This window comes from Lathamus discolor, chromosome 6, assembly GCF_037157495.1.
Source record: "Lathamus discolor isolate bLatDis1 chromosome 6, bLatDis1.hap1, whole genome shotgun sequence".
Taxonomy (NCBI): domain Eukaryota; kingdom Metazoa; phylum Chordata; class Aves; order Psittaciformes; family Psittacidae; genus Lathamus; species Lathamus discolor.
The window spans coordinates 32,204,314-32,227,123 of NC_088889.1; the positions used below are offsets into that span (position 1 = coordinate 32,204,314).

At 34.8% G+C, this 22,810-nt stretch overlaps 1 protein-coding gene across 5 annotated transcripts in view; it reads left to right on the forward strand.

The window, feature by feature from the left end:
• Positions 1-22,810, forward strand: part of EML5 (EMAP like 5) — a 101,987-nt gene that overhangs the window by 36,300 nt on the left and 42,877 nt on the right. For all 5 annotated transcript variants that reach the window (XR_010613973.1, XM_065685869.1, XM_065685870.1 and 2 more), the window contains exons 8-18: positions 598-735; positions 1,468-1,724; positions 3,449-3,661; positions 5,491-5,658; positions 7,216-7,322; positions 7,711-7,829; positions 14,367-14,553; positions 16,343-16,448; positions 17,675-17,768; positions 20,073-20,173; positions 22,016-22,218. Coding sequence is in view for 4 of the 5 variants with exons in the window: in XM_065685869.1 (XP_065541941.1) it covers positions 598-735; positions 1,468-1,724; positions 3,449-3,661; positions 5,491-5,658; positions 7,216-7,322; positions 7,711-7,829; positions 14,367-14,553; positions 16,343-16,448; positions 17,675-17,768; positions 20,073-20,173; positions 22,016-22,218 (1,693 nt within the window). In the remaining variant the exon portion in view is untranslated. The remainder of the gene's footprint in view (positions 1-597; positions 736-1,467; positions 1,725-3,448; positions 3,662-5,490; positions 5,659-7,215; positions 7,323-7,710; positions 7,830-14,366; positions 14,554-16,342; positions 16,449-17,674; positions 17,769-20,072; positions 20,174-22,015; positions 22,219-22,810) is intronic.

Sequence of the window (22,810 nt, forward strand, 5' to 3'; positions counted from 1 at the left end):
AGGAGCTACAGGTTACAATTAAAAATTGGCATTTTTGTTAAGTGTCTTTAGTATAATGTGATTAAGCAAAAAAGCAGTTAAATTATGATTGAAATAATGCTCTAGAATTCTAGATGTATCTTGTAAGTGATAGCTGTTCTAATGTATCTTGTAGTAAAAACTTACATGTTATAATATTATCTAGTTATAACTAGTTTATTGATAATGACTTGTTAATACAAAAGAATGTGTTTACTGACCAAAGTCTTTAATTTTTCTTGGCTAGAATGATTAGCAAAATAGTGGAATTTTCAGAGCGGCTGTTCCTGGTATATATTATCAGATGTTGTTGTTGTTTTCATATTCAGAAAGCTAAACAAAATTAATCCGTGCCTGCATTTTCTTATTAGATATTTTATCTATATTTTAAATATAGAGAGTTCTTTGCTGTATGCAAAATTCATGCTTTTATCTAATATTTTTGTTCTGGAAAATATTAAAAATGATTTTGAAATAGGACACTATCATGTTCAGTGTTCTGCAGAAATGCAGGCTTCATGCTATCTGTAGCACAGCTACAAACCACTCATTACATTTGTACTTACTGCTTTACTTTAGAATTTGGAGTTTAATAGATCATGCTCTGATTGCCCGATGCAATATGGAGGAACCCATTCGTTGTGCTGCAGTTAGCACTGATGGAATCCATCTGGCGCTTGGAATGAAGGATGGCTCTTTCACTGTGCTTCGAGTCAGGTATGTTACAAAAAAATAGATACACTTAACTCTTTCAAGCATAGTGTCTAGTTGCTTTTATAAACTCTTTGTACAGTGACACTGTAGTGACCATACATGAGATGACTTACATGGCTGTTTTAAATTACTGATCTTGGGGTGCTCAGATTTTTTAAACGTGTGCTACATGTGTTCATGTTGTCCATAACACATTTGAAAAATTATACAGGTATATTTGCAAAGAATGGCAATGTTCTAGGAAGTGCTTAATTTTAGGTTTTAGCTTTATTAATTATTCTTGAATTACTAAAACATAAATTTTCATTAATCCCTAAATTGTTTCCATGTGTTGGGATGCTGCTGTCGCACATCATGCGTTCAAAATCATTGCTGCCTTGTTCCTACGATCCCAAAGTTTTAAAGGGAAAATGAGATTTGTGTCTCATGTCAGTGAAGTTTTCTTCCGTGAATGAATAAAGATCTGGTAACCTACTTGATTAATTTTTTTTTATGGACCCAATTTGAAGAGTTCCTTTTGTTCACTCTTCCTCAGCCCAGTGCAGCACCTTTTTGCGTCACTCTTCCCTTCTGTTTTGGCAATGAAGCTCTACTCAACTCTAAAAATAACAATTTTGTGTTTGCATATATGATAGTAAAGTTCACTTCATGATTTTATCTGTTTTTTAAAACTGGGAACATGACAGTTTGATAAGGCTCTTTTATACTTATGACATGCTTTCTTTCATACTACAGAGATATGACTGAGGTTGTTCATATCAAAGACAGGAAAGAAGCTATTCATGAGCTGAAATATTCACCAGATGGGAATTTTCTAGCTGTTGGTTCCAATGACAGCTCTGTGGATATATATGGTGTTGTTCAGCGATACAAGAAAGTTGGGGAATGTATTGGATCTTTAAGTTTCATCACCCATATGGATTGGTCTTCAGACAGTAAATACTTGCAGACTAATGATGGCAATGGAAAGAGGCTTTTTTACAGAATGCCAAGTAAGATTCTGAGTTGCCTTTATGATATCTGTTACTTGTTACAGAAAGAACATACAGTAGTTTGGTAAGAACAGCCACACATACATTCTGGTTCAAAGCATTGGGTTACAGAATTATTTTGTTTTCCTAATTTCTTATAAATATCTGCTATATTTGAATAAGTACAGTATTTTCTGACAAAGCTACTTAAATATTTTTATCTTATGTGTTTACTCTTTATAATGTATGTTTTCACGGTAAAGATGCTGGCTTATGATCTATTTCTGAAAACTAGATCTTTGTTCACACTTTTTTAGAAAAATAAACAAACAAACAACAACAACAGAAGAAAAAAAAAACCCAAACAAAAACCCCATAACCCCCCCAAAAAACAAAAATACCCCCCACAAAACCAAACAACCCATTGCATTCAAATTAAGTTTTGCATTAGCTTAATAGCTTTGTTCTTACTGAGCTTGCATATTAAATGGATTTCAATCTGTACTGTATGTTTTTAAAATTTTTGGAAAAGTCAGTATGTTGTGTCTTGGAAGAGTCGTCTGGTATTCTAGAACTATTCTTGCAGTAGAACTGAGGAATTTAACTTTAAAGAGCTTTTACAGTGAGAAATTTGTAGCAGAATCAGAATGCATATTAATTTGGAAGTATAATGGGTTAAGGTAACTAGAGAAAATAAGAGTACCTGATGTAAGAATGCCAGAATGCAGGAATTACTCACTGGAAACAAAAGAAATATGGAAGTGGAATATATACATGATTCAATTATGCAACCTTCAAAATGAATAAAAATATCAAAATTAATTTTACTGATATTGCAAATTCAAATGTGTTTTATGGCAGATGACTATTAGAGAAAATTAGTATTTTTCATAATACTGAAATATAATTTTCAGCCTCTGTGACGACCCCATTATTGTAAGTATTTTCAAGAGAACACTGTCTTGAAAATTTGACTGAACTGTCCCATACTCTTGAAACAGTTTTCAAGACAAGTTCCCTTTGAAGTCCTGATTACAATATGTCAAGGGCAGTGTTTGTCACAAGTTTTGACTTGTTTTTTCTGTGTATACACTCTTTACATAATATTATTCTATATTTTTCCTACTCATTTTGTTTGCAGTATTTATCTATTATCATCATCGTTTACTATAGAGTTTCATTTGTTATACAATACTTACAGTTTGCGCTGTACATTATTTATAGTTCCATGGACACAGTACTTACCTATCCTAAATGAGCTTTTAGTCTGACACGGTTCTTAAAGTCTTACATGAAACTTTGTGGGACTGGAACAATCTTATTACAGGTAGATCTGATGTTAAAGAATGTAACAAGGATCTAAGTATAAAGTTGGTGTTTTCAGTAATTGAGGGTGGCCAGAGGAGTTCTTTTTGCTCTAAGTAATCCACATTTCTAAAATAGTTCAGCAACAGAATTTTTCCAAGCTTTCTTAGAATGGCTACATGCATTTTTTATAAACATTTAAAAATAACACAGCCTTAAGCAGATTACCAAGAAAAAGTAAACTGTAAATTACAAAACTCATGATCTTCTGTTGTCTTGAGAAGCCTTACTGCTGATGCTGTACTAGACAATATCAGGACAGTTTTAGAAGTCAGTTTTTAATTCGGTCTCACTTGGATTTGTTTTCTGAGGAATGATAAATTTTGCATTCTTTAGAATTACATAAGTGGATATTAAAAAATTGCTCTTTTTGTTCTTAGGTGGAAAAGAAGTAACAAACAAGGAAGAATTAAAAGGTGTTCAGTGGGCATCATGGACCTGTGTTTCTGGCCTTGAAGTTAATGGAATCTGGCCCAAATATTCAGATATAAATGATATTAATTCTGTGGATGCAAATTTTATTGGGCAAGTTATGGTCACAGCTGATGATTATGGAATAGTAAAGCTCTTTCGATACCCGTGTCTAAGAAAAGGTAGCACCTTTAAGTTCAATTACAAACATATATTTTAGAATTTTGGCTATTCAAGAAAAAGGTTTTAGAAAACTGTGTTTAAAAAGTATATGAATGACCAATATTTATTCTTAGAGGTTTAGTTTGAGTTCAGAGGTGGAAAAAAATAATAGGTTTGTGTATTGACAGCTGTAGTACTAGCACTACTTGTGTTTTGAACCAAATACCTAAAAATTTGCTGAAAAAATAGCTTCTTTTTTTTTTTTTCTTAGAATATCGTGAGGTGATGCAGTATATACCCTTCTATGATATACATACCTAAGTATTCCACCTTGGTCTTCAAGTATTTTTCTTCCTTCCTCTGGATCAGTGATGGAGATTTAGGCTAAGAACTAGAAAAAAATAACTTTAGTAAATGATTAGAGGCAATACATATGTGAATAGCAAATTGGTCCTGTAATCAGAATATGCCACTGAATATCATTTGAAGTTTAAGAACTTTTCTGAGACATTTTCCTCAAATTTTGGCTAGTAATAAGGACAAATCACGTGAAATTTCTAAAACTGAAGCCTAAATCAAGGAATATAATTTTCAACTTTCGTGTTGAGGACTGAGGGAACAGAGGAGGAATGTATGTTGTTTTAGACAAGAAAGGCTAAAGACACTGTTCAAGGTGAACTGTAACGAATTATCAGTAGCAGAGATCTCTGTCTTAAGCTGGTAATGTGGTGATGATCAGAGAAAGCCTGTGAAATGTTCTCTAGATTGTAAGATGAGTCCCCTTAACCTAAAAAGTTTGTCCGGGGGCTAGATCTAATGTCTTAAGTTCTAAAAGGGGAAACAAAAAGCTGCCCTGGTGCATCACTGCAGTTTGCAGCATTGCATGCTTAATACTGGCTACAACCGCATGATCTTTGTGACGGGTCTTACGATATGGCTTCAAACAGTGTGTGCTTGAAGAAATTATTTTATTTATTTATTTTTTTTAATGAATGGTGTGAAGAGCTTTTTCAACTCTTTTTGTGAAAGGTAATATTAAAAACCATTTCATTTTAATCTTTCCAGTTTTACTTTTAAAGTGGTAAGGCTTTTACTGATACCTGAGGTAACTGAAAAATATGTTTTTGCAAGCAGTCTTCTGTCATTTTGAAGGAGTTGAAATTTGTTCCCTTTTTATCCCCTATTTTTTTCACTAGAAATATAAAAACAAAGAAAAGGCACAAGGATCTGAATAATGGAGTACTGTTACGAACTTCTTTTCAGTAACTGATCCAGTGATTGTATTGTAATTATGTAGTAGTCAGTGAAAACATTAACTTGATGTAGTTCTGTTGCTACTACTGTTATTAAAGGTGTGAGGATATGAATTGCTGGAAGTGCATAGTGCTCAAATTGTACAAAAAATAGGAACCAGTGCTACAAGCACACATATTGGGGATGCTTTCACAGAGCCAAATATACATAATTTAACATTTAAATAACTGCATGTTTTCACTATAGGAACGGTAATTGACAAAATCCTGGTTTGTAAAAAATATAAGATTAATATAAAAAAGTTTTAAGAAAATCTTCCTTTAGTACACCTCATACAACACTATCATACGATTTCTGTCTTTGTGTTTGACTTGTTAAAGATATTATATACTGGAATGCAAATTTAAAAATTTATCTTAAAGACATAAAATTTGGAAATATTGCAAAAAGTTGCTGCTAATTTTAATTAAAATATCACTTGGAATATTTTAATTAAACTATTACTTTTTATAAGGGTTTCTTGATGTGTTTCCTTAAGGGGCTTCTGAAATATTTATTCCATGTACGTTGACAGATATTTTCATTCTTGTTCTAGGAGCAAAGTTTAAAAAATATCTTGGTCATTCTGCTCATGTGACAAATGTCAGATGGTCACACGATCACCAATGGGTTGTTTCCATTGGGGGGGCTGATCATTCTGTCTTTCAGTGGAAGTTTGTCCCTGACCGGAAGTTGAAGGATTCTCTTCATATAGCTCCCCAGGGTAAGACATTTATTTAAAAAAAACCAAAACAAAACAAAAACAGGTAGGAGGAGGGGAAACTAAAATGGAAGTAAAATTCTTTGGTGGAAGTATAGAAATAGATATTCAGAATTGCCACCTGAGAACATTGGCTAATGCTTGCCTGTACCCTGTATGTGCGGTCTATCAAGATTCTGGGGGGAAAATAAAAATAACCCCTGTGTTACCTGTGCACAGGGAAAATGCAAAAGTTTGAATCGTAGGTACAACTTCATGAATTCCGTATGTATTATCCTTTACTAAGTTGACAACAACTGGATGCCAAGATGTTACTGGAAAAAAAAAAGTTGATTAAAATTTTGAACTATTTAGATGATAATTTAAGCTTCATAATTGATTTGTTTAATATGAAGATGTATCAGTGCAGACCCAGCTACTGGGTAAATGAATGCTGTTTCAGTGCTGGCCTTGTCAGTACCAAATGCAGAAAGAAGCTATAGTTTTCTTCATCTCCTTAATGAAGCCTCCGAGAAGCCTGTTTGATTCTTTATGGTATGAATCGGTTTTCAACTAATTATTTTCTGTTACTCAGATTTCTTATTAGCTAATGCATCCCAAGATAAAATATCTATATAGAAAGTGTTCAGATTTCTTGTCTATAGATATATAACCTTACTTCTGGCTATCTGACACTAAGGGCAGCATACATCTGTTTTGTCACACTATTGGTAATTGTGCTGATAATGGCCTTTCTGACTGACTATCACTAGCTATATTGGGTTTCTCTGGATCACTGATGAAAAGATTACTTTTTATTGCATATTTCTGGAAACATTTCTTACTGAGTGGTGATTTTGTCTTTGCAGTTACATTTTGAGATCTTTTAAAATAATTTGTGTTCTAGACTGACTTTATGTCTGGTTTCTTAATCAATAAATGTGCAACATTCAATCAAAGGTTGCAGAAAGATCCAGATATATTCCAGTTTATCAGCCAGGACATTCTTTTCAGTTTCTGTTGGAATGAAATTCTGTGCTGTAACATTATCTGTCTTTCCCCAGGTATAAAGCAGAAACTTTAAATGACTACTCTTTCTCCATAGTCATGGAAAATTTTGCCACTTCCTTTCCACATATGATTTTTTCTTTTTTCCCTGTAATGTACCTGGAGAATTGCTACTTACATCAATGGCTCACTTAACCATAAGTTTCTCTTTGGAGTCCTTTACTTCTCTTGTTACCTTTCTGCAAGTCTTATTTTCTGCTTTATACTCATTAGTTCATTCTCTTACTTCTTCCTTTCCTCCTCACATTAATGTCTATGAAATAATTTTAATGAATGAAACTAAGTCGCTCCCAAACCCTCCCAAAATTACCATACTTACAAGTTGTCTTATTTCTACTAAATTTCTCTAATTTCAGCAGAACTGATTCTTTCAGCCTGTTAATTATTAGCAATTTATGTGTAGTTAACATAGGCATTGAATATCAAATCAGAAACATTAAGCAGTTACTTTAAATGCTTTCTTGTTTGTAATTTAGGTTGCTTCATTTTCTATTTCTGTTTTTTTGGTGGCAGAGAGTTTGGTTGATTCTAATAGTGATGACTCGGATTCAGATCAGTCTGATGTTCCAGAGCTGGACTCTGAAATTGAACAAGAGACACAGATCACCTATCGTCGACAGGTAAACATTCTGGTTTTGATGGTACTTGGAATGCTTCTCAGGGCTTAAGTTGGTCTTTTATGAATACCTGTTGAAGTCTGAAAACTGGAGAGATTGAAGTCTGACAAGGAACTGACCAAAACTTTTAGAATTCTTATTATCTGATATATTCAAAATCTGAAGACACAATAGATGAAAAATAAAAACAGTACATGTATTCTTAACATGCTCTGATAGAGTTTTGGTTGTAATTTTAAAACAAGTTACACTGTGCAATAGCCAGCTACAGTTCTTGGAGATTTTTTACAATTATGTCAGTATTTCATTTATATGGATGATTACTGTGGCTGAATTCTCAGAAATGTGTTTCTCGTGAATCTTTTAATTTATTGTGTGCTCCTTCTTAAAGGTTTACAAAGAAGATCTACCTCAACTTAAAGAGCAATGCAAAGAAAAAAGAAAAAGTGCAGCTTCTAAGAGACGAGAGCGAGCTCCGGGGAACAGTATAAGATTACATTTTGTTCATGGGTATGAAAACTAGGATTCTTTAAAATACACAAAGCAGACTGTGTTTTGTAGGTTGGTGATCATCATTTAAGAATCAGATGAAAGACTTTTAGGTCAGTTGCATTGTGATTTATGTAAAAATAAATGTACACTAATTTAATAGGAACCTTTGATGCCAAAGTAGACTAATTCTAAGTGTGAATTCTGAATTGAATTTGCACTGAAACTTTAGCTGATACTTATTATTTGAATAGAGGTGACTATAATATTTGGCTATTACATAATTTTCAGCATTTGGAAAGTAATAGTTCTCTTTGGTATATTATTTTGGAAGCTTGGTATAGTTGAAGATGGCTGGATTCTGTGCTGAATGTTGTTTCTATTGATATTTTATTAAATAAGAAAACAACAAAAAAACAAACAACCCAAAACCTGTTTGTACCTAATCTGAAACAATTTACATGTTTCTAAGGTAGTTTAGTAATTAAATTTAATTCTTACCAGGTCCTACAAGTGTGTTAAAATTCACTTTCATTCTCTTTTTGGTGCTGATTTAAGTACCAAAATGACTTTCAGATTCATCCTTTCAGTTCTACGATTTCATCTTTAGGGCTGGTAGTCTCCCATAACTCTTCATAAGTGAAGACTTTTTCATCAGAACAAAGATGTGGTGTCTTAAAGCAAAACGGCAGTAGGTGTTACTAAATTAGAATGAAAGAATGAAATATAAATTCCCTTGATACGAAACATACTCAAAGCCTTGATTAAATTAAGGCACTGGAAATCGGGTAATACTGTTTTCCTCTCAAAAAGGTACCTCTTTGCGGGAATACAACTTCTTTTTAGAGATAAGTAAATGCACAGATAACTACTGGTACTGTCTTTATGATGATACTTAATTTTAGAAGGGCTCCATATGAAATACTTAATAAATTAATTGGCTAAGGATAGTTAATTTTTCAACTCGGCATTTTTGTCTGTAAAAGACATGGAGTCCGAGGAATAGCTTTGGAAATAATGACAACTGGGAAGCTTGTTACAGAGTTGGGGTTTTCTATTTCTATTTTGGTGCTCCAGAATTCTCAGTTGAAGATTTTTGTATTGGTGTAGAAAATGCATTAAGGTGGGTAGCTCTATATAGTCTTTAAAATTTGGTCTAGGAATTGAACCAAATGATCCTGAAGAGGATGTAGCAGAAGCAAGGGCCCTGGATCTTTGGGATTATTGTTATTTCCTTCACAACAGAAGTGAAGCTTGACCAGAATATCCAGGAATGACCAGAAGTAGAATGTCCAGTTGAGTTCTGTCTGGTTACCCAATGGGCATCAAGGAAACTAATGAAGAATCCATGCTGAACAAGAGATTTTTCTCAATGTCCAGGCTGTTAACTTTAAAGTGACCCACATCCAAGTGAGTAATAGGCATATTCTCTGATTCAGGAAGTCTGCTTTGCTTCATCTTTCTTTAGCTGCAATGGAAATGTCTTGGATGTTCCTTGAAAGTGTGCAAAGTGGTGCTTTTTTGAACTAGGGGAATAGGAAGCTCTTTTTCCTTTCTTTGTTTTTGGGCATGTTGGTTATGTTTTGAATTTTATCGACTGCCTTGAAAGATGAGCTTTTTAAAATCTCTTCATATTGTGTAAGAAATCTTTTAAACCTCTGCTTACTTCCCATTCTGGGAAGGGATAAAAATAATAATTCTGAGTATGTGAGCCAGCCACTGACTAATACAGATGAGACAGCAACTTCTATTAACAGTTTAATCTCTAAGTGCATCTTTCTCTAAGAGGTCTGATGCAGTCATCATCAGAAAGGTTATTAAAGTGGTGTACTAGTTTGGACTCTTTTTGACTATGCCTACATTTTCTTTCTGCCATGTCTTTGACAGTGGTGGTGGTTCAGAAACAAAAAGGATACTACTTTTGAGAGAGATTCAGAGGAACCCCTTTCTCAGACTCAATGCTTATGAAAGTTTCTTTCTGCTGGCAGGAAATAAGGATGCAAATATTATACTATTATATTCATAGAAGTATATAATAAGAATAGTAGTCCTGTATTCTCTCAAAGCTATGAAGCTATGCTGCTGATCTCACAAGAATGACTTTTAGTTATTCGAAGGTTTTAAACAAAATTTAGTTTGAGTTTCAGGATATTCATTGAACTGGCCTTACCAAATAAGATGAAATTTGGTTATGTTTCCAAGGTGACATGGGATTTCTCATGCCCTTAAATGAGAGTCTTTACAACATCTTGCATGGATTCCTACCAGAGGGTTAAAATATATACAAATAGCATCTGAAGGGAGTAAGCTGTAAGTGGGGCCTGTTGAGAAAACACTATTGTCATGCAAAAATATTTTAAAAGAAAATAATCTCTGCCTTTGTGCTAAAGACTGTGACCTCAACTATGTTTATTTTGACATTTGGTTCTTCTGGAGATTTTTGGGGCAAGATTGCACTCCATTTGGGAGTTTTCTACATATGCTTTGAAGAGTAGCATACGAATTTTGAAACCCTTACAGAATCAGACAAACTAGACATTGAGGCTTTACCCAGAGTGGACAGTACTTGCGAAGTTGCCCCTTAGATGGCTTTAGATGCGTAATTTGCAACTGTGGGTAGGATCCAGCTTCAGGTTGAAGAAACTATACTTCTGTGCCTGAAAGTAGGTGGTTTTATGTGTATATCTAAACTTCTGTTGCAGTCTATGGAGATCCAGTCAGTAGTCAGCAAAGCATAAGGAGTGATTTGGCTCAAGTAAAGTTAAATGTTGACTGTTTGGTCAGCTGAATAGCCCTGCAGGTTCCATTGACTATATTGACTATAGCACTGTTGGTTAAAATATAGGTGTTAATATATCTAAAGCACATGCAAACACCTGCATTTACATGTCTTAATCTCAGATTGAATCGCGTCCCTCCTCTACATGACCTAGGTAATGGCAAAAATTTTTTCCTACTAGCATTAGGAGGCTCTTTGTCTGAAAGATACTATCCTATTAACTTGAACTGGAGCTGGATTGATGGTTTGATTACCTGTTGCTGAAGACCGCTTGGAAACAACTATTGCAGCGTTGTCATCAACAGAATGCAGTATTATTACCTTTATTGTGCCTTGTTACGTATTACCCAGTAACTATGATGCAGAGCTTGCTTTCATTGTTACTTAGTTTGTAGCTGCTAATTGAGTTGCCTTGTAAATTGCTTCTGTGGTTTGTTTTCTGCATGCAAAGAAATTGTTTCTCTTTTTTTTTTTTTTATGAGATTAGCTAATAACCTTAGTTCTAAATTGGTTTCATAATAATGGAGATATAAGTATTTTGGAACTCAGGAAATGATCTTCTACACTGAAAAGTGTATCTCTGCTTGGACTAGATAGCCCATCAATTCATTCTGGTGAAAAGTACCTATATAGTTAAGGAGTTAGTAAACCGGTGTATGGGAATGACCAGATATGTTTAACTGTGCTACAAAATGCCTTTGTTTGCTCTGCTTGATATTTTGGCAACATAATGTTTTATTTTAGTTGTAAATAGCTGATTGTACACCTTTTTTAATAATGGAAGAAGTGAACTAAAATCTCAACTTCTTATCATAAAAGGTTATAGCCGTGAGTAGTAATAAGTAATTTCCTGCTTCCTTGATAGATTTTGGAGGTTTTGAGTAGCACAGTGATATATGGCATTAACATACTCAGTTCCACTATGCTTAGCTGAAGCATAATAATAGGCAACTGTTAGAACAAGAACTGGGAAAAGTCTGAATTTTTGGGTTACAGGGAGAAGGATCTGAGACCCTTTTTCTGTCCTAATGCTTTTTACTTTTATAGGTGACTTCTAACCTTGTATGAAATTGCTCAATGTCCAGTATTTTTAAAGCATTATTTCTTTCACCATACATTTTTAGTGGCTGTTTTTCAAGATATTCTCGTACAGGGTGTATATTCAGCTGCTTTGAAAAAAAAATAAAATATTATTACTCTGCATTTGCAAAGGGAATGCAGTGTTTTTAACAGCACAGTCCAGAGTGAAGCACAGGAAAATGATGCCTAAGCAGCAACAGGTCCAAATATCTTCTTTGGCACTGTGCCTCCCCCTCACTGAATGTTGTCATTTCCTTTAACTGCTGATGTTGCATACTGTGATAGGTTATTTTGGTTTTCTTTCTTCACAGCTGCTGTAGGTCATTCTGTGTTATGTCTCTTTAGAAACTAGTGGCTGGACATCAAAGAAGGTTTAGCCAGGCAGGGCAAACAGGCAGCACTTTTTGTCAGGCAGAAATCAGCTTCAAAACATCCAGACATGCTGCTGCTAGGAGAAGTTGTTAGGGAGGGTTATGGGTGGAGGGAGATCGAAGTATGATTGAAGAGTCTGCACTTGTATTGTGACTCTAAATTGTTAGTCACTTTTGAGAAGAGCAGGAAGCAAACATATAGCTGAGCATCAGACCTAATGGAAAGAGAAACTTTTCTAGAGACCTTGAAGGGGCAGTAACTCCGGAGACACTTGAAAAGTTGCTGGACTGGCGCCAAACCTGATGTTAAGAGCCTGAGTGCGAGTACCAATGTAAACAGTGGGCTGGAGTGAGATGTATTTAAAAGCCGTTATTTCTGTGCTGTCACATTTTTTGCTGGTTTAAGAAGTTCATTAAACCATGGCAACTTGCTTGTTTGCAATCTAAAGAGATCCAGCTTTGGACTTCACAGTATTGGAGGCAGTATGAAGCTGGGAGGAGTGCTTGGTGCACCAGATGGCTGTGCTGCATTGAGAGGGACCTGAACAGGCTAGAGAACTAGGGAGGGAGAAATCTTACGAACTTCAAAAAGGGGAAATGCAACAGTCTGAATCTGGGAAGGAATGGACCTGGACTGACTGCTTTGTGAGGTGATTTTAGCAATTTTTCTCTAATAACATGTGAACTAAGTACCATTGAGAGTAGTAAAGGTGAGCAGACGGAAAGACAGGATGTTCAAACCTGCTCTAGGTTTGCCAGTAATCACCTGCTGTGATGTTTTGCAGTAATGCATAGATCTAGTATTTGTATTGGTCTAGTGTTGGTGCACTGTTTACACAAAGAAAGCTGTATATAATTTTATGAAAAATTTTCTACCTCGACTACATAATTTCTGTGTCATTTAAACCTTTTACGTGTCTTATGCAGTAGTTGTCTTAATGCTATCCCATTAATTTTGTGTATGGCACTTACTGGTATGTGTGCAAATGCATCTTTGTCTTGTGTGATAAAGAGCTGCAGTGTTGCAAAAAGATCTGGCATTCGTTTTGTTCTTTAAAATGATGCAATTTGTTCTGGTGAAACATAATTTTAATTAAGCAAACCAATTCATATCATGAAAAGTATAGCAGATGTTTGGGATTTCTGTCAGTTTGCAGTTGCCCAATGCTGAAAGTTTAGTTGTTTGCCAAGAATGACTGACTTACCATGGTCAGGGCTTTTTTTCAATTAGTTCAGTTAGAAGCTGGGTTCAGAAATACTTAGGTAAAGCCTTATGATTCCTAAATAAAGATAACTTATGGCCAGTTCAAGCACATTCAAGTGTTATTCCCTTCTTGTAAATCTAACTGTATATTTAGAAATGTAACCAGATTTTGCCTGCGTCTTTGTAAAATAATTCAAAAGTTTAGTGAAGATGTGCAAGAACAGAAGAACAAACAGAAAGAGGTTAGCTGGGGAATTAATAGCATAGGAACAAGATGTGTCAGGAGTATACGGAATACTGTTCGTATCAGAAGAAAGGAGGGAATGGATTTAAGTTACACATTTTTTTAATGTTATCTCCGTTGACTGCCAGGGATCACATTGTTAAAAACACTAGTTTACAACTTGATTGTTTAATGGTTTTAGGTTTCTGACCCTCTTAAATTACGTCTGAAAGTAGGACCCTAGCCTTTTTGAAAATGATACCATTGTTTCTTACGGGGTACTGAATTGTAATCATGCCTAAGAAAAAATGTATACACTGTGATAGTGCATGCAGACCTCAGTAGGGAATTGGCCTACTCATGCACTTGCTGTGTCAGTACAGAAAGGATACGGGGTTTTCCTTCAAAACAAGCTGACCTGGTAGAAAATTTATGCATTTATTTTGTATTAGTAAGTTTCCAGAAACTCAGTTTTATGAAATCTGGGTTGTCCACATTCTTATGGAAACTTTTTGCTGCCTGTTGTTCAAATAGTAAGAGATAGAAAATGTCCAAAGTACTAGTTTGGCTGTTTTGTTTGATTACACATTGCACGCCCAGATTCTCCATGATGTCTGAAAAAGTGACTCGCTATTACTTTCTCTTCTAAACTAGTTGTGGAGAGCTACTGTTAAATAGCAGCCACTTTCAAACTAATGCTAATAGTACTGATGTCTGAATAGCAAGTGGAATTGGTAAATTGGTGCTTCTTTAGGAAAATATGTTAATAATATTAAAACACCAAAACAGCAGTTGTTAAGTGTTTAAATTTTCATGTGTGCAAAATGCATTTTGCATTATTTTACCTCAGAGTTTCAGTATGTATCGTTATGTCCTTGAAGAACAAACTTTTTTTCTTCAGTTACAGAGGTTATGACTGTCGAAGCAATTTATTTTACACTCAGACGGGTGAAATTGTATACCATGTTGCAGCAGTGGGAGTGGTGTACAATCGACAGCAGAATACACAGCGCTTTTATCTAGGTCATGATGATGACATTCTTTGCCTTGCTATTCATCCCTTAAAGGACTATGTGGCAACAGGCCAGGTAGGATGCGTGTTTATCTGCAATAAGAATCTGAAATTGTTACTATTGAATTTAGAAAAGCCTATTTTGAAGGAAGAAAGTCCAGTGTACATTTATTGAGGTGAAGGACTGTATTTAGTTGCAGTTCTTTAACATGATTCCATCTGCTACATAAGGTTTTTTTCCCAGTTCTTTATATTAATTCTGATAAGAGACTTTAGTTGATAGGTTTTTGTAAATATCTGGGGGTTTTTAACATCTTTTTTACTTAAGAATGGATTCATGTTTTATTTTTTTTCATCACATTGCTGCTTCACGATAACAGTGGAGGAAATGTCCAATAAAAATACCATTTTTTTTTAGTATCTTAGTTATGAAGTTAGCTATATATGCATTTGTATACTATTACATAACATAAAGTTAGCAGTTGTTACTACGTTCTGGCATTTCAGTTTCATGTGTTCTGGTTTTGGTTATCACTTATAGCCAAACCATTTACTGTTTGTACATGCAACTCAGGTGTGTATGGTGCTAAAATATTTATAAGAAGTTCATTTTACCTTTCACAAGACAGTAATTTTAGATATATCCTTTTCATTCATGTGTTCAGACAAATACCTCTTCACCTAAATGTTTATACACCAGGACGTGAAGGCTTGATTTGATGTTTCAGGGTTTTTAAGTTATTACTGCTGTTGTTGTTATATAAATTGGATAATATGTGAACTGAAGTTTTTAATAGAAATAAACTTTTGCTTATAATGCCCTAAATTTGTGTAAAAATGTTTGTGATCAACACAATTCGCAGGTCAGTCTAGAGATTAAAGACCTAAATGTGAGAATTTATTCTGTTTAATTTTGGAGTAGTAAAAACTAAAACTAAAAATATGCCCAGATTTGCTGTGTTTTAGAACACCTTATGCTATCAACAGGAGCATATACTCTGTTACGTACTGGCTTATATATGCACATTATATACTATTGTTTACTACATTACCTGCAGAAATTAGTTAATGCAATAATCAAATTCCCCATGGAACACTGGTTCAGATTTTCCTGCTAGTGGATATTACAAAGAGCTTTGCAAACATTGCATGTTATGTTAGTGACAAAATGAGAAATAGATCCTTTTTTCTTGAGTCCTTCCTCTGGTCTTAAACACAGGAAAGTGTTCTGGTTTTGCAGCCTTTTTTGTGTACTGAGGTGCAAAGTCTTTGGCATAGCAAATAATCTTGTAAATATTGACTAATAGTGCTTGTATATAGTTGAAAAGAATAAGCTATGTTGCTTTTCTTACCATGTTCTAGTTACCTGCATTGGTGCCATTTTTGTGGATATTACTCCATAGGTATTGATGCTTTAAAAGCTGGCTTGTAGGCACTTGTAATGACAACAGAAAGCAGCAGAAGTCACCTTGATTTCCCAAACAGAGTAGCTTCCATACCAGCAATAAAAATAACCTTTTATTTTTAGACAGGGAATGATTGATAGAGAATTGATGGAATAAATATGCCACAGTGCAATCAATGAAGGGCTGCTTCCCGTTCTCTTCCCCGAAGCGGAGAGTGATTTCAGTTGTGATTAATGTGTCTGAGTTATTTGGAGGAAAGAAAGAGCCAGCTGGGGAGTGGTATTTGTAAAGCAGGAGAAGGAATAACTGCTAGCCAGACAAAAGTAATACTACAAAAATTTTACCTCTGTAAACATTTGTCAAATACTTTTTAAAGAATTTGTAAGTATTATGCTTTTAAACAACTGTGTGAAGTAACAGGGAAATGAAAAAAAATTTCTTATAAATGTTTACTTTCAGGTTGGTCGAGATTCCTCAATACACATTTGGGATACAGAAACGATAAAACCACTCTCAGTATTAAAGGGCTATCACCAGTATGGTGTTTGTGCTGTTGATTTTTCAGGTAATAAGTATTTATTTATTTATTTACAATTTTAGTTTTCTATATGAAAGCTAGTCAGTTGTAATGAGCGACTGGGAATTCCTTTACATTGAAGATTTTGCATTAAAAGTATTCTCCAATGATCAATGTCAAATGAGAGAGGCTATGATCATTGATTACAAAAAGCTCCTGTGGAGTCTTGCACATCAGGAAATGCAAGAACAGGTTCTGTGTCATTTAATAGCTGAGTTGATCACTTTGGAGTCTCTTTTTGTTGTATGAGGCAGGTATACAGATCTTGAGTGTTATGTCTGCATTACAACTGTGTAAGCAAATTTATCAGGTGTCCAGTTTTAAAGAATTTAAATCCTGCAAGCCAATTGGGTAGCGCACTGGTAATTTCAGAAAGTCCATTTATGGAGGAGTTCTGAGCAGAAACCCAGCCGTTCTCTCCATCTTATACTAACAAGAGACTGTCAGTTACATCTTTTGAGATTTTTACACCCCATACACTGAATTGCTGTGCCAGTGTTAAATTTCCTCTTTTCCACTGACTTCTGTTCATTCTTTAATGTCTTGGACTTACTAGATAGGATCTGTAACCTCACACTGAAAACGTGTGATCCCAAAGATGAGTAGTTCAGGGTCTTTGATGCTTCTTACCTTTGGTTCTTTTCAAAATGCGAATCTGATATCCCAAATTTTGTCATGGATATATAGCAATTTCAAAGATTGATACATGTCAGAAAGTTGTTTAGCACAAGCAAGCAAAACTAACTTCTTTCTTGGATGTTAGTGTGGGATACATGTCAGAGCTTCTCAAAGACTTCACACTGTTACTAAGTTCAAGGATATTTCATAAACTTCATGGCATTGCTTTAATGCTTTCCTGTTTAAAAATGAACACGGATTTTTCAGACTGAGCAGAAAATTCTCATAGTACAACCTGTGATTAAAGTTTTTGTGCAGTTATGTCAGCAACCGCCTGAACAAAGGATTTGATAGAAACGCAGAGGATCTAAGCACAATTTTTAGACAGGGTGACTTAAAGTCCTAAGCTCTATCCAACTGACCACTCAAGTTTAAAAGCAGACAGAGGTGCCTTTAAGCATATGTCACATGATTATTTACGTATTTGTACATTCTTCTTATAATATTTGTGAAGTTATAATATTCTTTAACATGGTTCCTTATTATTGCAGCATAATTATGTATCTACTCTCTTAATCATAAATTTGTCTTTCTAGCGGATGGGAAACGATTGGCTTCTGTTGGAATAGATGACAATCACACTATTGTACTCTGGGATTGGAAGAAAGGGGAAAAGCTTTCAGCAGTAAGGTAGGAATGTAACTCCATTTTAAAATTTGTACCTAGATCTACCCTCAAATGACAGTAAGGAAAACATTAACGGAAGAATAATGGTTCTCTAATAAATTAGCAGTTTCTGTCACTTCAGTGATAGAGCACAGCTTTAAACATATTTAGCACAGACTTAAAACTTTCTTTGAAAGAAGAAACTGTTGACTCTCAGAGAGTCAACAAAAATTATTTCAGTGACAGCTCAACTGGTGAAGAAAGCAGACACAGAAGGCAAAGTTTATTTACTTTTTTTGATGAGTTCTGAAATAATTTCATTAAAACTCGCTCCATACACTTTTGTTGGCCCTCTCAGAGATACTAATGTATGCTCTGCTTTTCAGAATCTCTTTCATCAGAAGTCCAATCTGTCTTGAGATAGTAGTTTGAGATGTTTTTTTTATGTTGTCTTTTCTTCAGTGTTCTTTCATTTTCCTTTCTGAGTCCTGAGCAGCCTGATCTGACTTTGAAGTTAGCTTTGCTTTGAATGGGAAGTTGGATTAAATAACCTTCAAAGGTTAAATATTTTTGAAGGGTTTTTTTGCCTCTGCACAGACTATTTAATGTAATTTTAATAAATATAGTTTTAATGTACAAGATAAAAATCTTATTTGTGATGTTAAGTAATGTTTTTGAAACCTTTGTCTTTGCTGCTTCTAAGGATCTGTTGCATTAAATAGAGCAATAATGTGAGTGGGTATTTCCCCGCTCTGTCTGGATTCAGTATGTATACACTAAATATAGTTTTAGGTAGATTTAAAAAGGATTTATTATTTGTTAGAAGCCCAGGTACTTGGCTTCTCTGAAGATGCTGGTTTCGGCCTTTCAGTTGCCTCCTTTCTAGTGATGTTTTTTTTTTTTATTGTTGTTGTTGGGTTTTTTTTTTTTTTTCTTAAATCCCCCTACTTTCTGAACACATCAATCTCACTTAATTCCCCTTTTTAATCAAACTTTAACCAGTTTATACTGGGTTTAGTTTCTTGAGTGTTTTTCTTCCTACCTACTCAGAAGAATTGAATAGAATTTTTGAGAGCAGCATATACATATTGAAGATTAAACTGTGAGTTTGGTAAGAAACTGGTTCATTCTTCTTGTTACTAGTTCATTTAGAGGTCTGGAAATGACAGAGGTAAAAGATTATTGCTACTCTTGAACAGGGAGCAAAAATTAGAGACTAGAGGCTCTTCTGCATTTTATAGGCAAAAAAATCCCTACTAGTAAGCGTTTCTCACCTTGCACAGATAGCAAACACGTTTGAAAGCTGGGGTTTTTTTTTTTTTTTGGTGGCTTTTGTTTGTTTGTTTTGGGGTTTGTTTTCTTTTTGGGAGGGTGGTGTCCACACTATAGGACTGAAGCAAGGTGTTGATTTTACAGAAACATAGTAAGAAATCTAAAACACACAACAGGTTTTCGTATTTCTAGAAACAACTAAAATTTCCATTTAAAATTGAGATAGCAGTGTATGTTTTATACTAACAAGAAAAAACGGAAAAATAAAAGGTAAATGAGAATGGAAGTTTGTTTTCACTATGAAAGGCTTTTAAATAAGATTTGCAATTTTAAGTTTCATTATGAGCTGTCAGAGGTCGAAATGCTGTATAGCTAAACTTAGTGCAAATGTGTATTCTTTTGTAAAGAAAATGCCACCTGGTGGATTTCTGAAGTAACGTAGTTATCTTCTTTGAAGAGTCAAGGGCAATGAAGATAGAGCAGGACTCAGTATGCAAGTTCACAGAATCACAGAATCCCAAGGGTTGGAAGGGACCTCAAAAGATCATCTAGTCCAACCCCCCCGCAAGAGCAGGGTAACCTACAGTACATCACACAGGAACTTGTCCAGGCGGGCCTTGAATATCTCCAACGTAGGAGACTCCACAACCCCCCTGGGCAACCTGTTCCAGTGCTCTGTCACTCTCACAGTAAAAAAGTTTTTCCTGATGTTCACATGAAACTTCCTATGCTCCAGTTTACACCCATTGCCCCTTGTCCTATCACTGGATATCACTGAAAAAAGCCTAGCTCCATCATCCTGACACTCACCCTTTACATACTTATAAACATTGATGAGGTCACCCCTCAGTCTCCTCTTCTCTGGCTTTCTTCTCATAATAAATTATTGTTAATGATTTGGAAGTAAATGTTAGCAAGATAGGGAAGGTATACGTTATGGGACAAAAAAACCCCAAACTAACCCCAAACCAAAACCTATTTAAGAATATGAATAGTTTTTTGTGTTTTTTTTTTTTTTTTTTTTTTTAATTTAAACTATTTTGCTTTGCATTTCAGGGGAAGTAAAGATAAAATTTTTGTTGTTAAGATTAACCCGTATATGCCTGATAAATTGACTACTGTTGGAATTAAACACATGAAATTCTGGCGTAGAGCAGGTAAGGAAAACTTTCAGAATTACAGCATTTTCTATTACTTCTATTATAAACCGTGAATCCCTTATAGTATGTTTTGTGTATTAAAGGCAAATGTTTTCTCCACGTACTTCTCTGTTAGCTTCGGCCTAGTAGAAATTCATATTAATTGGCATTATGGCAGTAATAGGATTTCTTTTTAAGGTAAATTTGCCATGGATTTAGAACTATACAAGTAGAGAGGGCCCTGAATTTACTACTTTGTTTCTTTTTATCTAATAATAATATAGCATATCTGATAATGTTACATAGCTGCTCTAAAATCATAGAATAATTTGGAAGAAGGACCTTTAAAAGAGGTATATCGTAAAGAGGCACAAATATAAGTAAATTTAAAGTTATAAAAATCCACATACAAGAATTCAAAGTACTTGAAGAGGATACATGTGCCAATTGAGACCTGTTTGTTTAGAATCCTTTGTTGAACTCTAAAAATAAAAGCCAAAGAAAAACATCTTGCTTTATCTGCTCAAAAATTTTTGAAGAGTGAAAAATACATTCCCTGATATTACTGTGAACTTCATTGTTTCAAACCTCAAAAAGTATATAAAGACATATGTGCTATGGAATACTAGCTTATCTGCTCATAATATTCCAATTATTTATGCACATCAATTCATGTGAGCCTGTGATAAAGATTTATTGTGGTAAGAAAACTCTGTGGCTGGAAAAAAAGACACTAGTTTTCTCAGTTCTGGTTCCAACAGAACTTAGTCAACATTGCCTGAGTTCAAGCTGTTGAAGTCTATATAAATAATTAATTGTAACTACTGTTCTTGCTATCTATAGAAAGAACAAAGTGTGTCAGAATATTTAATGAACAAATTACTATAACTTCTGTAGAAAGAAATCTTAACTACGATAAAAGCTTAGGGATGGTGATTTTAAATCAAATGAAATTTTTTAAAATGCCTCTTTCCTCTTTGGCATTGCTCAATCAGCAGGAATCAAATTTATCTAATGCTACAGCCCATCTGTAATCACAATGGCACACTGGCAAGGCAGTTGCCTTGAAGCACACTTAGCAGTGTTAATGTGAGGAGTAGAGTATCAGTGCACCTTAACAAATGCTAAGTCTCTGAAGTCTGCACTAGAGCAGGTGCATTTGATGTGAGAAGTAACACCAAAGTATATGGCTTGGACTAAATTTTCATCAGTGCCAAGTGGTGGCAGAGGGGTTCAGAGACGTTGCCTCTGTAATTATGAGAACAATACGAAGTGTCACATCCTGAGGGGCTTCTGTGTTGTAACAGATGAAGTTTCTCTGACAACGGTGAAAATAAAAATCTGATGTTCTAGCCAGAAGTTACCATGTTTTGTATTTATCAAATGATTTTCCATACTGTATTTTAAAATCTGTAAAGCTGTAACATTTCTACTATCCAGAGGTCAGTACAGCAAACCTCTAAAATAAAATCTCACTGAAAGTTATTGTGAAAAGGATGGGATATCAAGATTTAAACTTTTTTTTTTTCCCCAAGTTAATTTCATTAGGAATTTCTGTGAACTGTGTGGCAGATATTAATGTTTTTGTTTAGATGAGAGTTTATAAATAGACTCTCTTTGTATGTCTATATGTGGCACATGTTCAGATCCAGGTTCAAGTAGTAAGTTAAAAGTAATGCTCTTTTTTCTTGAAAGATGACAAACTGTGCAAAAACTTTATTTTCTGAGAACTTGGGCTTAATTTTTTGGGGAGCAGGGGTGACCCAGGGGAAAAGGGCTTGCTGCTTTGGGCAAGGTTGTATAGTTTTTGGAAAACAGCTCCAAGCAAACATCTGATATCTTGTTTTTGGTTTGAACCAGGTGGAGGACTAATTGGGAGAAAGGGCTGCATAGGTGCCTTGGGAAGAACTGATACAATGATGTGTGCAGTATATGGCTGGACTGAAGAGATGGCGTTCTCTGGAACTTCCACGGGGGATGTGTGTATTTGGAGAGATGTGTTTCTCATAAAAACTGTCAAAGCACATGATGGTCCTGTGTTCAGCATGCACGCATTGGAAAAAGTAAATAAACTGCTCATTGTTTTTTGATGTCTGGACAAAAAAAAAAGACTATAAAGTTAGGCCTTTCCCAAGCTTAGGAATCCATGGCTTTATTTCCATTACAGAAAAGCCTTGTGAGGTCCACATTCAAAACAGTATTTTGCATGTCTCAAACCCTTGTGATGAAGTGACATTTTATTCGGTAATTTTCATGACCTCTTGCTAAAGAAAAAATACTGACTTATGAAAAGTAAAAGCATTTTTTGATTTAAGCATCCATAAGTTTAATGGAATATGTGAGCTTGCGAGAGAGAGGGAAGATCATATTCTTACTATTTAGTGGTGTAATTCTGTTCTACTAGTAGCAGCATTCCGTCTGCAGATCACTAAGTGTTCCAGTTAGATTACTTGTATGTTTGAAGTTATGTATATATTTGTATCTTCCTAGGTTAGACTAAGTTGCTTCACTTTCTAATATCTGAGTTTCAGTATAGCAGCTTTGTCCAAAGCATATGTTATTCACAGAATCACAGAATCACAGAATCCCAAGGGTTGGAAGGGACCTCAAAAGATCATCTAGTCCAACCCCCCCCCAAGAGCAGGGTAACCTACA